This window comes from Bos indicus x Bos taurus, unplaced genomic scaffold (genome assembly GCF_003369695.1).
Source record: "Bos indicus x Bos taurus breed Angus x Brahman F1 hybrid unplaced genomic scaffold, Bos_hybrid_MaternalHap_v2.0 tig00001249_arrow_arrow_obj, whole genome shotgun sequence".
Taxonomy (NCBI): domain Eukaryota; kingdom Metazoa; phylum Chordata; class Mammalia; order Artiodactyla; family Bovidae; genus Bos; species Bos indicus x Bos taurus.
Window position 1 is genome coordinate 21341 of NW_020867396.1, and position 14617 is coordinate 35957.

General features: G+C 41.1%; 1 protein-coding gene across 1 annotated transcript; it reads left to right on the forward strand.

Moving 5' to 3' along the window:
* The first annotated feature begins 11140 nt into the window (after positions 1 to 11140).
* Positions 11141 to 14056, forward strand: LOC113888719 (testis-specific Y-encoded-like protein 1). Its single transcript, XM_027535749.1, is given in 2 exon segments — positions 11141 to 12006; positions 12009 to 14056. Coding segments are annotated over 2 exon segments (1296 nt in total). The 5' UTR covers positions 11141 to 11372; the 3' UTR covers positions 12671 to 14056.
* Positions 14057 to 14617: the final 561 nt, after the last annotated feature.

Genomic DNA, 14617 nt, shown 5'->3' on the forward strand with positions numbered 1-14617 from the left:
CTAATTACTAACTTGCATATTGTGACAACTTGCATATTGTGACAGTTAATTTTATGTGTTTTTGGATGCAGTGCCCAGACTAAATACTGTTTTTGAGTGTGTCAGTGAAGGGTATTTCTGAATGAGATTAACATTTGAATCAATGAACTCAGTAGACTGCCCTCCCAATGTGAGTGGGCAGCATCCAATCCATGGAGAGCCTGAATAAAACAAAAAGCAGAGGAATTCGCTCCTTTTTCTCTGCCTCATGCTTGATCTGGAACATCTCTATCTCCTTCCTTTGGACTGGGATTCACACCATCTGCTTCCCTGGTCCTCAGGCCTTTGGATTCAGACTGAATTACAGCATGGGCTTTGCTGGGTCTCCAATTTGCAGATGGCAGATTATGGGACTTCTCAGCTTCCACAATCACATAAACCAGTTCCCCCAAATAAATGTATCTATAGCTAACTCCTGATATTGTTGTTACTCTGGAGAACACTGACTAATACAGATGTATTATAAATAAAAATTACTATCAAATAAACCACCAAGGTCACTTCTAGCTCACTGGTTAAAGCAACCAATGCTCCATAAGACAGAGGTTCATCTCCATGTATTGAGTTTCTGATTGAGTTCCAACTATTTCAAATTACTCTCTAGTCTATTATTGGCCTCATCTTCCAAATTTAAGCAAAAATAAAAAGCCTTCATTTACCTTGAACTCTGTCACATTTTGAGCGTTTTTGCTTCAGCCTTAAATACCAGTCCAAAAAATTAACATAACAAATGTGTTAGTTTTTTAGTGTTTTCTTTTTTTAATGACTACTAAACTCTGTATTTGATCATATAAAGTAAAATTACTTCATGATTTTATGAGAGGGTTTTCTTCAATGCAGTTTGAAAAATATTTTAAATTAATAATGTAAATCTTATAATGTCACTAGTTCTCTTTAAAGTTGTAGGAAGAAGTTAAACATCACTTTCCTTTTCTCATCCCCATTTCCCTGGAGACCATCACTGTTGGCAGCTGCGTACACATCCTTTCCAAATATTTTCCATGTTTAGATAGATATATGGGTATCAATGTCATTTATTAAAGTATAATTATGCTACATTTATTGACTTACAATTTTTTTGTATGTTTCTAAATTAACACAGATACTTTCCCAAGTGACTATTTGGGATCTATTTTATTCTTTCTGTTATGTAACATTCAATTATTTATATATACCATAATTTATACACCTTTTCTTCTACTGACTTTGTTTCATTTGTGTGGGAGGAGCTCATGCAATGGACTGAAGGTTTGTATCCCCTAAAATTCCTATGTTTAAATCCTAACCCCTAAAGTGATGGTATCAGGAGGTGAGCCCTCTGGATGGTAATTAGGTCATGAAGGTGATGCTCTCATGAATAAGAATGTTGTCACTGTTTAGTTGCTCAAGTTGTGTCTCACTCTTTGCGACCCCATGGACTATAGTCCACCAGGCCCTTCTGTCCATGGGATTTCCCCGGCAAGAATACTGGAGTGCGTTGCCATTTCCTTCTCCTAGGGATCTTCCCCACCCAGGGACTGAGCCCAGGTCTCCTGCATTGGCAGGAGATTCTTTACCGCTGAGCCATCAGGGAAGCCCGGGTGAACAGCATTACTGCCTTTACAAACGTGACTCCAGAATGCTCTTGCCTTCCTTCCACCATATGAGGATACAATGAGAAATCGGCAGTCTGCGAATAGGAAGAGGGCTCTCACCATGTTAGCATCCTGATCTCATACTTCCAGCTCCTAGAACTATAAAAAATAAACTTCTATTTGCAAGCCACCTAGCCTATGGTACTTTGTTATAGCAGTCCAAATGATTAAGACATCTGGTCTATCCCTACTTTATTAAGAATATATGATTAGGACTTCCTTTGGTTTCATTTCTTACAAACTTTCTTCCTTCAACCCACTGTCTCCCTCAATCAATCACATTATTTTCTGAATGGCCAATTATGAAAGAACTGGCCTCACATACCAGCCATATTTTCTTCATTTCTCATTCATTTCTCAACCCTGCATCCTGCCCCTATGAAATTGTTCTTGCTAAAGACACCCATATCCACACAGCTGCCCAGTTCAGGAACTTTTCTTCCCAGTCTTCATCTTACTCAACATGGCTGCATCCTCTTAATCCTGGTTTCCAGAAGTCCTTTCCTCCCTTGTCTTTTGGGATAACATTCTCTTCTGGTTCTTCTCCTACATCTAACAGCTATTTCTCCGTTTTCTCTGTTTCAGTTTTCTCTGCTTGTCAACCACATTACCTGTCTCTGTCATGTCAGTGTCCAGAGTTCTATTCTTGGCTCATCATTTTTCTCCTTCTACATGTCTTTCTGGTGTTCTCATCCTCTCTGATAGTTTCAACTATCAGCTATACACTTCAGTTCAGTTCAGTCACTCAGTCATGTCCGACTCTCTGCAACCCCATAAACTGCAGCATGCCAGGCCTCCCTGTCCATCACCAATATGCCAAAGATGTCCAAATCTACCTTTGGACCCCGCTGTTCTCCTGACCTACAAAGGCCCAGATTTATCTTTCAGTATCTCCAAAGAGGTACCTTAGATTGACAACAAAACTCTCTTGTCTATAGCTGGAAAACTCAGCAGTGGCCACAGGACTGGAAAAGGTCAGTTTTCATTCCAATCCCAAAGAAAGGCAATGCCTAAGAATGTTCAAACTACCGCACAATTGCACTCATCTCACATGCTAGTAAAGTAATGCTCAAAATTCTCCAAGCCAGGCTTCACCAATACATGAACCGTGAACTTCCAGATGTTCAAGCTAGTTTTAGGAAAGGCAGAGGAACCAGAGATCAAACTGCCAACATCTGCTGGATCATCAAAAAAGCAAGAGAGTTCCAGAAAAACATCTATTTCTGCTTTAATGACTATGCCAAAGCCTTTGACTGTGTGGATCACAATAAACTGTGGAAAATTCTGAAGAGATGGAAATACCAGACCACCTGACCTACCTCTTGAAAAACCTATATGCAGGTCAGGAAGCAACAGTTAGAACTGGACATGGAACAACAGACTGGTTCCAAATAGGAAAAGGAGTACGTCAAGGCTGCATATTGTTACCCTGCTTATTTAACTTATATGCAGAGTATATCACGAGAAACACTGGGCTGGAAGAAGCACAAGCTGGAATCAAGATTGCCGGGAGAAATATCAGTAACCTCAGATATGCAGATGACACCACTCTTATGGCAGAAAGTGAAGAGGAACTCAAAAGCCTCTTGATGAAAGTGAAAGAGGAGAGTGAAAAAGTCGGCTTAAAGCTCAACATTCAGAAAACGAAGATCATGGCATCTGGTCCCATCACTTCATGGGAAATAGATGGGGAAACAGTGGAAACAGTGTCAGACTTTATTTTGGGGGGCTCCAAAATCACTGCAGATGGTGATTGCAGCCATGAAATTAAAAGACGCTTAATTCTTGGAAGGAAAATTATGACCAACCTAGATAGCATATAAAAAGCATAGATATTACTTTGCCAACAAAGGTCCACCTAGTCAAGGTTATGGTTTTTCCAGTGGTCATGTATGGATGTGGGAGTTGGACTGTGAAGAAAGCTGAGCGCCAAAGAATTGATGCTTTTGAACTGTGGTGTTGGAAAAGACTCTTGAGAGTCCCTTGGACTGCAAGGAGATCCAACCACTGCATTCTAAAGGAGATCAGTCCTGGGTGTTCATTGGAAGGACTGATGCTGAAGCTGAAACTCCAATACTTTGGCCACCTCATGCGAAGAGGTGGAAAAGAGGCTGACTCATTGGAAAAGACCCTGATGCTGGGAGGGATTGGGGGTAGGAGGAGAAGGGGATAACAGAGGATGAGATGGCTGGATGGCATCACCGACTCGGACATGAGTTTGAGTAAACTCCGGGAGTTTGTTATGGACAGGGAGTCTTGGCGTGCTGCGATTCATAGGGTTGCAAAGAGTTAGACATGACTGAGCAACTGAACCGAACTGAAGTGAACTCATGATTTCTCCCCTCTTGTCAAAAACCTGATCCTCTGCCTATCTTCCATAACTTAGTCACATTTCCACCCATCTTTGCAGTCCAAACTTAAAAAAATCAATTTTCTTCAACTCCTTCCCATTTTTGTATCTGTTTTTATCACTTCTTTTACTGTTTCTCTGAAGTAATCCATTCTGTTATTACCACATTTCTAAAGAAATATTCGTCAATCCTTGTCTGAACCATTACACTTCACAACTGATATCCTAGCCTTTAGCCACACAACCTTCAAGTCATTTTATAGCCAATTAAGTTATTATCTGATATAATGTATGTTGCTGCTGCTGCTAAGTCACTTCAGTCGTGTCCAACTCTGTGTGACCCCATAGACGGCAGCCCACCAGGCTTCCCCGTCCCTGGGATTCTCCAGGCAAGAACACTGGAGTGGGTTGCCATTTCCTTCTCCAATGCATGAAAGTGAAAAGTGAAAGTGAATGTTAGTCCCCTGTTTAAAGACCTCTAACATCTCCTAACAGTCACAGGATTTTAAGATGCATATAATTATATAGACTATATGAATATAATAACACATATTACAAACACATACACACACAAGTACATAAAAGGCTGTTAGTCATTAGACTTCATTTTACTGAAGCATCACCCCTCACTAATTGTCCTCTTTCAGTCACTCCTCAAGCTGTCTGGGCACTTAAGTCCAGGTCTTTGCTCAGGGTATTTCATCAGCTTGTAATTCTCTCTCTCTCCCTCTTTCTAATAATCTGATTTTTCTACTAGGACTCACCTCAAAACTATTGATATCTCCTCTGTAATAGTTCTCCCAGCCCTCTTGTCAGTTATGGGAATACAAACTTTAAGTTCTGTGCATTCACAGCCCTTAGCTCACACCTCTCTTGTTCCATTTATCACCTGGTATTGTAATTATTTGTTTCTCTATCTTCTCCACAATGGCATAAATCCCTAATGAACAAAGTTCACATCTTTGTATCCTATTACACAGCACTGTGTCTTGCACGTACTATACACCAACAAATATATTTGAGTTTACTATTTGGAAAGACCAAATAGTGTGGCCAGGTCTCCAGCCTGCGCCTCCCGTCTACTGTGCTCCAGATGACAGTGCAGATCACAATGGTGACTAGATAATTTAGCAAATTTAGGTGGGGTGCTCTGTTTACTTTGTTGTATTAGTAACATAGTTCTAGGATCAGCATTTCATCAGCAATTTCACTGGGGATGAACCCAGAAAACTTTCTCTCTTTGGAAGAGAAGAAAGCAGTTAAGATGATCATGTTCAATTTTTAGAATCAGGGAAATGTTTTCAATGAAAGACTACATAAGGGCAGATGAAATGCTAAGTGGAAAGGATGCAGATTATCTTCCTTTTCTCAGAGTAAGTTAGCATTACTTCCAAGTTGGACTTCATGTATTTCTTAACAAATCTTTATTTTCAAAATTTCCTCCTGAGTACAGACAGTAAAAACTAACGAAATATTTATTGACTAGAGCTCTCTGGGATATAGTAGAGGTCAGGGAGGCCTGTTGAGCTGCAGTCCATGCAGTTGCAGAGTCAGACATGATTTAGCAACTGAACAACAGCAAGAGCTCTTTTACCCTTAAGTTCATTCATCACAAAGGAACTCTTTGAACTTCAAATCTGAGAATCTGGAAATACTGTTAAGTTAGATATATCAGCAGTAGCAGGAGGTACTGTTTCTTAAATCTGTCCCACATTTAATAAATGCTTCCATGGAGGGCACTTGTCTCCTAAAAACCGTATGTTCTGTTTAGATTTATACAGTATAGTTTTCATGGCTGTTTATGGTCGATTTCAGCATGGAATCATTCAATCAATGCAGTAAACACTGCAAGAAGATCCTCTGACTGCTAGGCATGGAAAATGCAAACCCTGGCAAAAGCAGTTATCAGCAAACAGGCAGTAGTCCTTAAGTTCCCTGGTTACTGCCTAAGATTTAAAAAAACTCAGAAAAGTAACATAACATAGTAGAAAGAGCTTTGAAGACAGGCAAACTGGACTTATATCCACACTCCATTACTTACTAACTATATAACCTCAGGCAAGTCACTTGACCTCTCTGAGTCTTCTTATCTTTTCAATAAGATGAATTCTACCTATGATCAAATCAATGAATGATAGTCACTTTCCAACCTTCCACATTTTAAAAACAGATGTGCATAGAATGACTTGTTTACAAACCAAAGGAAATTTTAATATACAGTCTTAGAGCCAAAGAATTTATAAGGCAGAAGTCTCAGCTAACAGATGAAGTGTTAATGAAAATCAAAGTATTAAGTTATATACTATAATACAAACTTTTCATATTGAATTAATTTTTATGCTGAAAGTAGTAAATGACTGATGAAACTTGTTTTAAAACTTGTTTATTCATTATGACAGTCTGGTTGTTCTAATAAGGCTCTTTCACCTTGGGACTGTATTTAAAAAAATAACTAATATTTTTGTAACTTATATATGAGCTCTAGAGTTTAATTAATAACCACAACACAAATTCATGGGAACAATATTTAAAGAGTTTATCTAGAAAATGCAAAGAAATATTTTTCCTGTATATGAAATTTCTTAACCTGAGGCATTTGAGATGCTAGATGCTTTCAAATATAAAAATCATATTTATTAAAGGGCGTTACTGTCAATTTTTGGTACTGTACCACACAAATCACTATGATTCATATTAATTTTTAAAATCTATATAATTATTTCCATTAATTGTTTCACATATTTTCATTTTATCAAAAATGTTTTTCACCTTACTAAAAATACAGTAGGCGGTCATTCATCAGGCACACATTTTTGGGTTACTTAAATAATTAATGTAATTACACAAATTTTTCAAGTAATTCTGCCTGAATTTGATTCATTTAGTTTCAGTACTTTATCTGAAGGGTAATGGCTCACTTTGGCAAACTATTTTAAATCTATAAGCTTTATAGTAAGGGATTTGGATTGCATAATATTTGGATTATCTTTTTGGTACTAAGTGAGCCAGTAGACGAGTACTTCTGGTGAGAATGCTTACTCCCAGAGTAAACACACAAAATTTTTGTTAAAAAATAAATGTCAATTGAAAACATTAATTTTAACAAATAATTTTTCTTAAGATCTTTATAAAACATAAGTCTGCAATCTCTGTGGTATGGCATTTTAATTCTAATCAGCCTTTTTTCTACCACCTGAAGGTACTGTATGTCTAGAACAGCACTGTCCAATAGAACTTTCTTCCATGATGAAATGTTACACACGGTCCACTGCAGTAGCCATTAGCCAGATGTTGCTACTGAGCATCTGAAATGTGGTGTGACTGATGAACTGAATTTTTTATTTTAATTAATTTAAATTTAAAGAGCTACATGTGTCTACTGACCACTACACTGCACAGTGTAGGGCTAGAATGCATGTTGAAATAACCGGAGCAAGCAGTGGACCAATATGCTTACTATGTCCTCATGCCCCATCTCCTCAAGCTCTTTAACTCTTATCTACCCACAGCAGGATACAAGTTAAGTCTCGTTTCCTCCTTGAAGCTTTCACTGACCACTCTAATACACATGCATGTCTCTCTCTTCTGAACTCCTAAATACTTACGTGTTTTATAATGGAATTTAGTACCTGGTTATACACCACGGACAACAGTTTACTTTTAATGTATGTAAACTTTAGCATAAAAACAATACAAATAATAGTACCAGCTTTTATTCATTGAAAGGTTATAATGTTAAATATTTTATACACATCTTATTTCATCTTTTTAAAATAATTTTACTTATTTATTTTTTGGTTGTGCTGGGTCTTCTTTGCTGCACAGACTTTTCTGTAGTTGTGGCAAGCAGTGGCTACTTTCTAGTTGCGGTGTGCGGGCTTCTCATTGCAGTGGCTTCTCTGTTTCTGGAGCACGGGCTCTAGGGCACTCCGGCTTCAGTAGCTGTGGCATGAGGGCTCAGTAATTACAGTTCCCGGGCTCTAGAGCACAGGCTCAACCATTACGGTGCATGGGCTTAGTTGCTCCATGGCATATGGGATCTTCTCAGCCCAGGACCAGGGATTGAACCTGTGTCTCCTTGGACACAGTGGCAGATGGATTCTTTATCAGTGAGCCACCAGGGAAGCCCTATTTCATCTTTTTAATAGGCCTCTAAAATATGCATATATAAATGAAAAATTATAATCTCTATTTTACCTATGAGGAAACTGACTCAGAAAGATGAAGTTACTAGTCCAGGTCAAAACAGCTAGTCGGGGAGCTGGAATTTGAAACCAGGTACATGACTCCAGTAATACAGGGTAGGGACCTTATCAGAGTAGGCACAGTCATATGAGATATTTTGGCCTGAGCTGATTACTGGAAGCCATAATAAACAAAGCTCAGTTTGTGTGAGAAAATTAATTGGTAACCGTTGGTGATGGACAGGGAGGCCTGGCATGCTGCGATTCATGGGGTCGCAAAGAGTCGGACACGACTGAGCGACTGAACTGAACTGAACTGAACAACTTAAAGGGAATAAAAGATTATGATTCAATTTAAATTACAAGAGTATTTCACTTATAGTGAGAGAACCAAAGTTCTGTCATCATAATCTAGATATATCAATACCACTTTCTTATAGACAAGTTGCTCCCTCTAGTGAAAACGGATGGGAATACCATACCCTCAAATATTCAAAGGAGAAAAATCTCTGCAGAAGCTATACTTTCCTAAGGAGTCTTTTGGAAATTTGTGGAGGTGAGTTCTATATATTACAAAGAATGGAGGTTTTTATTGGCTTTCATTAGGTGAGGCTTGGGTGCTAGATACCATGCAGAAGGTCCTCATCAACAAAACACTGGCCTATTTCTGAGAGGGAAAACCCATTTATATTTATCTGAGCCTGGAAGTTAGCATCACTTTACATAAAAAAAAAACAACAAAATATTTTGGCACTGTTTTACTACGCTCTGAAATTTTCCAGGAAGGAAACTATGGCATTTCACCTGACAAAACACTGTCACTTGTAAAGCATAGTATTTAAATATTATCCATGATGAAAGAAAAAGAAAAGGGAAGAAAAACATTGCCAATTAAGCTAGGACACAATGCATTCTTATACATAATTTTATCTCTATTTAAATGGTTCCTTTAGACATATTTAGACGTAAGTCAAGTGTCACACTTGGACACATATAAAGGGGGGAAAAGCAAAATAAATTAAGGTATTTCTAAAACTTCTTTGTATTCAGAAGATTTTTGACTCAGAGTTGTTAACATCCATGTTTTTCAAAACAAAATTATTCTCTTGCCACCAAGTATTTTGATGATGCTGTATTTGTTAAAACACTGCTCAACTTGTGTCTAGGTTTTTTCAAAGCCACTGACACCAATTATATACATTTTGACATTGGTACTTTTTTGAGCCTTCCAAAGATATTGATGGTTGAAGGGGTTGCTGCCAGGAAAAACTTGAGCCACACAGAGATGCAACCAAACTTCAACCCAAGGAATATCCCTTTCATACTGTTGTAACAAATTACCACAGACTTAACAACGTTAAGGTACACAAATTAATTATCTTACAGGTTTGGAGGTTAGATAAAATCAAGATGTGGTAGGGCTGCATTCTTTTGGAGACTCTATGGGAAAATCTACTTCCTTACCTTTCCAGCTTCTAGAAAGGCTGCCTTTATTCTTTGGATCTTTGTTCCTTCCTCCATCTTCAAATCTTTTTTTCTCCCTCTTTTTTACTTTCTCACCTCTGCTCTGGTCATCAGTCTCACACTGACACTCCCACTTCTTCTTACTGTAATTATACAGGGTCCATCCACCTGGATAGCCCAGCACAATCTTTCAATCTCCTGATGCTTAACTGAAACATACCTATGGAGTTCTCTTCCCAGGTAAGATAAGACACAGGTTATGAAGGTTAGGACATGGACATTTTAGGGGGCCATTATTCAGTGTAATATAATAGAATAAAAACAAACAAACAAACCCAAACATATGCCTCTTTTACATCTTGAGGTAACTAACTTAAAACTGGTATCCAGCCGTTTGTGTTCTATTCAAGGCCATCTTGGTTATCCATTTTAACTAGCTTTTCTTCATAAAAATGGAGGTGGATGGCCCCTCTACCAGTATTTCTCCAAGGTCCCCTAGCTCTCTAACACGTTTTCCTCACAAGTCAACATACTAAAACAACCAAAGACACTGACATGCCTTTTGAAAAAACTCTACAAGCTAAATACCACGAACAGATAACTTCACCAGAGCCAACCTTTCCTACCTTCTTTCAGAACTAAATTCGTTATTAGATTAATAAATTGATGGGGCTGGAAATAGCTTTTCTATTTCCTGCAGTGACGGGCTGCGGAGCGAGATTCAGCAAACTGATTATGACTTAATTCCTGCAAACATCACGCAAGACAAGCTCTTCTTTGATAGATTATCAAGGCTGCTGCTGCTAAGTCGCTTCAGTCGTGTCAGACTCTGTGCGACTCCACAGTCGGCAGCCCATCAGGCTTCCCGTCCCTGGGATTCTCCAGGCAAGAACACTGGAGTGGGTTGCCATTTCCTTCTCCAATGCATGAAAGTGAAAAGTGAAAGTGAAGTCGCTCAGTCGTGTCCGACTCTGAGCGACCCCATGGACTGCAGCCTACCAGGGTCCTCCGTCCATGGGATTTGCCAGGCAAGAGTACTGGAGTGGGGTGCCATTGCCTTCTCCGAAGGTAAGGCTAGCAAGGAACAGTATGCATGACTTTTGTGGTAAAAAGTCGTTCAGTAGCTTTTTCTCCCAGAGATGTTACAGGCCAGAATATTTTCACTCACTACCCGAGAAAAGGGAAACAATTTGCTATTAATTTAGTTAAAAATTAAAGAGAATTTTGCTCCTGCCCATCATGGAATAACAGGGAGTAGATTTACCCGCTTGCCTACAAAACCATAAAAACATGTTTTCAGACAACAGAAGGCAGTGTAGTACTGGGATCCTTACAATTACCCCCACCGAACAATCTGGAGGTACTTCCAGATGCACTGCCAGGAAGGGAGGGGGGCGGGGGGTCTCCCTGCTTCAGCCTCTGCTTGCGAGCCACATATTTACGTAAATCAAATTACCAATCCACCGGATTAAATTCGTAAAAATAAAGCTAACAGAAACACTCGGGCCGTAGGAAGCCTGGTAAAGCCATCCCAGGAGCCGCGAGTTCTCGCGTCACTTCGAGATCTACTGCCCTGACGTCATCCTCACGGAGTCACTCGCGAGATCAGAGAGAGAGTGGTGAGAGCGACCGGTTTTCGTCGAGCGCGGCTTCTGAGAGGAAAACAGACACTGGCCTTCGGTTTATCTGGGTGCTGCCGACATGAGCGACCGAGACGGGGGCGAGAGGACCCCTCTCCTTGAAGCCCACAGCCTCACCACATCCGACTGTGCCGCCGGAGCTCCGGACCCTTCCCGGTGCCTGAAAACAGAGGCGTCACAGGTGATGGCGGAGACGGGTGAGGGGTATTTCGAGGCCGTCGCGCTCCCACCACCCCAGCTTCCAGAGGAGGAAAGCGCACCCTCAACTGCTCCCTCAGATCCAGGCTGTGCCGGTACGTTCCAGATCCGAGCCGGTGGGGATGGCGGATACGTAGTGCCCGAAGCGAGGCTAGAGCCGGCTCCGCCTCCTACGGAGAGCCTGGAAACGGCGTCTGTGTCCCTGGCAACAGACGACAGCCTGGGAAATGGCCGTCAGCCCGGAGAGCCGCAGGGCTTGAGTCGGGAGAAGCCGCTAGAAACTTGTGGCGCGGAGAAGTTGGGGTCTGACTTGATGGCGGAGGCGAAGGCTGAGGAAGTGAAGACTGAAGAGGGCCCCGTCTTCTCGGTCGCAGTGGATGAGGAGGTGGTGGGGAAGGAAGGAGCGAAGGAGGAGGAGGGAGTGGAGCAGGGAATGGAGGTGGAGGAGAGGCCAGTCGGTGAAGAAATAGAAATGGTGGAGAACAGAGTGGTGGAGGAGGCGGGCACCGGCCCCTGCGTATGGATCTCCGCATGAACCCGCTGGAGGCAATCCAGCTGGAACTGGACTCAGTGAACGCTCAGGCTGACCGGGCCTTTCAACAACTAGAGCATAAATTCGGGCGGATGCGTCGACATTACCTCGAGCGGAGGAACTACATCATTCAGAATATCCCGGGCTTCTGGGTCACTGCCTTTCGGAACCACCCCCAGTTGTCTCCCATGATTAGAGGCCAAGATGCAGAGATGTTAAGATACATAACCAATTTGGAGGTGAAGGAGCTCAGACACCCGCGAACAGGCTGCAAGTTCAAGTTCTTCTTTCGGAGAAACCCGTATTTTCGAAACAAGCTGATTGTCAAAGAATATGAGGTCAGAGCCTCTGGCCGAGTAGTGTCTCTTTCCACTCCAATCATATGGCGCCGGGGCCATGAACCCCAGTCCTTCATTCGCAGGAACCAAGAGGTCGTGTGCAATTTCTTCACTTGGTTTTCAGACCACAGCCTTCCAGAGTCTGACAGGATTGCTGAAATTATCAAAGAGGACCTGTGGCCAAATCCACTGCAATACTACCTGCTGCGTGAAGGAGTTCGTAGAGCCAGACGTCGCCCAATAAGGGAGCCTGTGGAGATCCCCAGGCCCTTTGGGTTCCAGTCTGGTTAAACTTTGCCATTGGGAGGGTTTCTGCACAAGGTCCCATTTCGCCTCTTAACGGACCTGCGTTTGGGCAACAGATACGGATATGTCTTCTAACCACCCCTCTCCCCCTTCCCACCCACTTTTTTCTGACATTTCTGGAGCCTTTTTCCTCTGGACATTCAGTTCTCTCAGCCTCAAGATTGAGACAGTCATGGCCATGCTCCTTCACTTCCACATGGCCTTCGTGCTTTTCTGCATTAATATCACATGCTGCATGGCCCATGATTCATACCACTCCTAAGTAAGCTTGTGATGTTGTAAATTGCATAGTCTTTATCTGCACTACTTGGACCCTGTTTGTTCCCAGAGCCTCCAGTTTGACTCTCATACCTGGAGGTACTTGTCTAGGAGGCCATTCTACCCATCCTACTCAGCAGCACAGGCATATAGCCTGTAGATAACTGGTGTTAATGATATCAAGGGAGAACTGGGACACTGGGCCTGTGTGATATATGTGACTCCATTGTTCTTATTGCGCCGCTGGTCACCTACTATTGCTACCTGCTACTGGCTGTTCCCTTGACTGCTACCTACTGGATGGACATCTTCTAGAACTTTGTCACCCCCACTCTGGTTTCTGGTAAACAATCTCCAGGTTTCCTGCCAGTACTCAAAAGACCCATTTTTCCCAAAAGACTTATTCTCTATTCCTCATCCCCCGCCCCCATCTCCCTTTCCTTCGCTCCCATCATCCAGAACCCTAATAACTGTCAGGCAAGTGGTTGAGGTGACAAGTTTAGACTTCTCATGGCAGGTTGGCCCAAAGATGGTGTCCATTCAAAGTGCCAGGCTTTTTCAGTCTCTAGTGAATCACCCAAAAGCTGGGTACTTCTTTGTGCCTGGTTTTTTCATCCTGAGTGTAATTAAGTGCCGTAGTGGCAGTACACCTCCGTTGTCTCTCTCCTGTCTTAAATGGTAGCTTCATAAGTGTGTGCAAATCAGGTCTTTTAATTTGGCTCTCCATTATTTCAAGGAACAGGCTGTCTTGTCTAATAGATTGCCAGAGCTCTTATTTTCTTCTGCTCTCTTCTGCATCCTCCACCCACGTTAGCAACATCTAGAGGATTTAAAGGGAGACATGAAATGAAAAGTGCTATCTAGGCCATAATTGATGGAAGAATTAAAGATACTGTGATGGGTTCCCAAAACAGGAGAAACTGAACAGACCACAGATAGGCAAAAATGAGCCAGGTTAAAATTGGGCCTGAAATTAAGATGGAGAGTCTTAAAGGAGGTTCTTTGTCTGTCAGTGGTGATGGGAGAAGAGGTTCTTTGCCCAGGATTAACACGTGAGAATGAAAGGGGGTTAGAATGTTAAGTACGTTACCTAGAAAAGAGTTCTGTAAAAAAGGCAACTGAGTGCTTTGCTCTTGTTTTCACTTGACTTAGTTTATAAGGAGGGTTAGTACTGTGTGGTTTATTTCACTAGTATTTAGTAAAATCGTGTATTTTCCTTGTTTCTGGTTACTGGGAAAATTGAGCTATACAGGCTTTATTTTGCTTTCAATTGAGAACATGTGGAAAATGTGCTATATCTCTTTATGATATAGACACCTAAATGAATATCTGTAGTGAATTTCAGCTTGTTTCTGTTAATAATTAAACTGTATGCTTAGAAATATAATCTGTGTAACTTGTTCTTGTCATATTCTTAATACTTTGGAAATTGTTGTCTTCATGAAAAGTAGCCTACTAAAAATATGTGGCTTAATTGGTCTGTCTTGATAATTTGCCTGGTTAACAGCTTAGTAATTCATGTGTCTTTTCCTAAATAGCATAAATACTTGTGAAGCTGCTCTTGTCAAATTGAAAGTGTACCATTGATATATTTGTTTTCTTTATATGCATGATGGTAAAATAAAAGCGTGTTACTTGCTGGATTTCTTATATTTTACCCTGCATGTAAATATG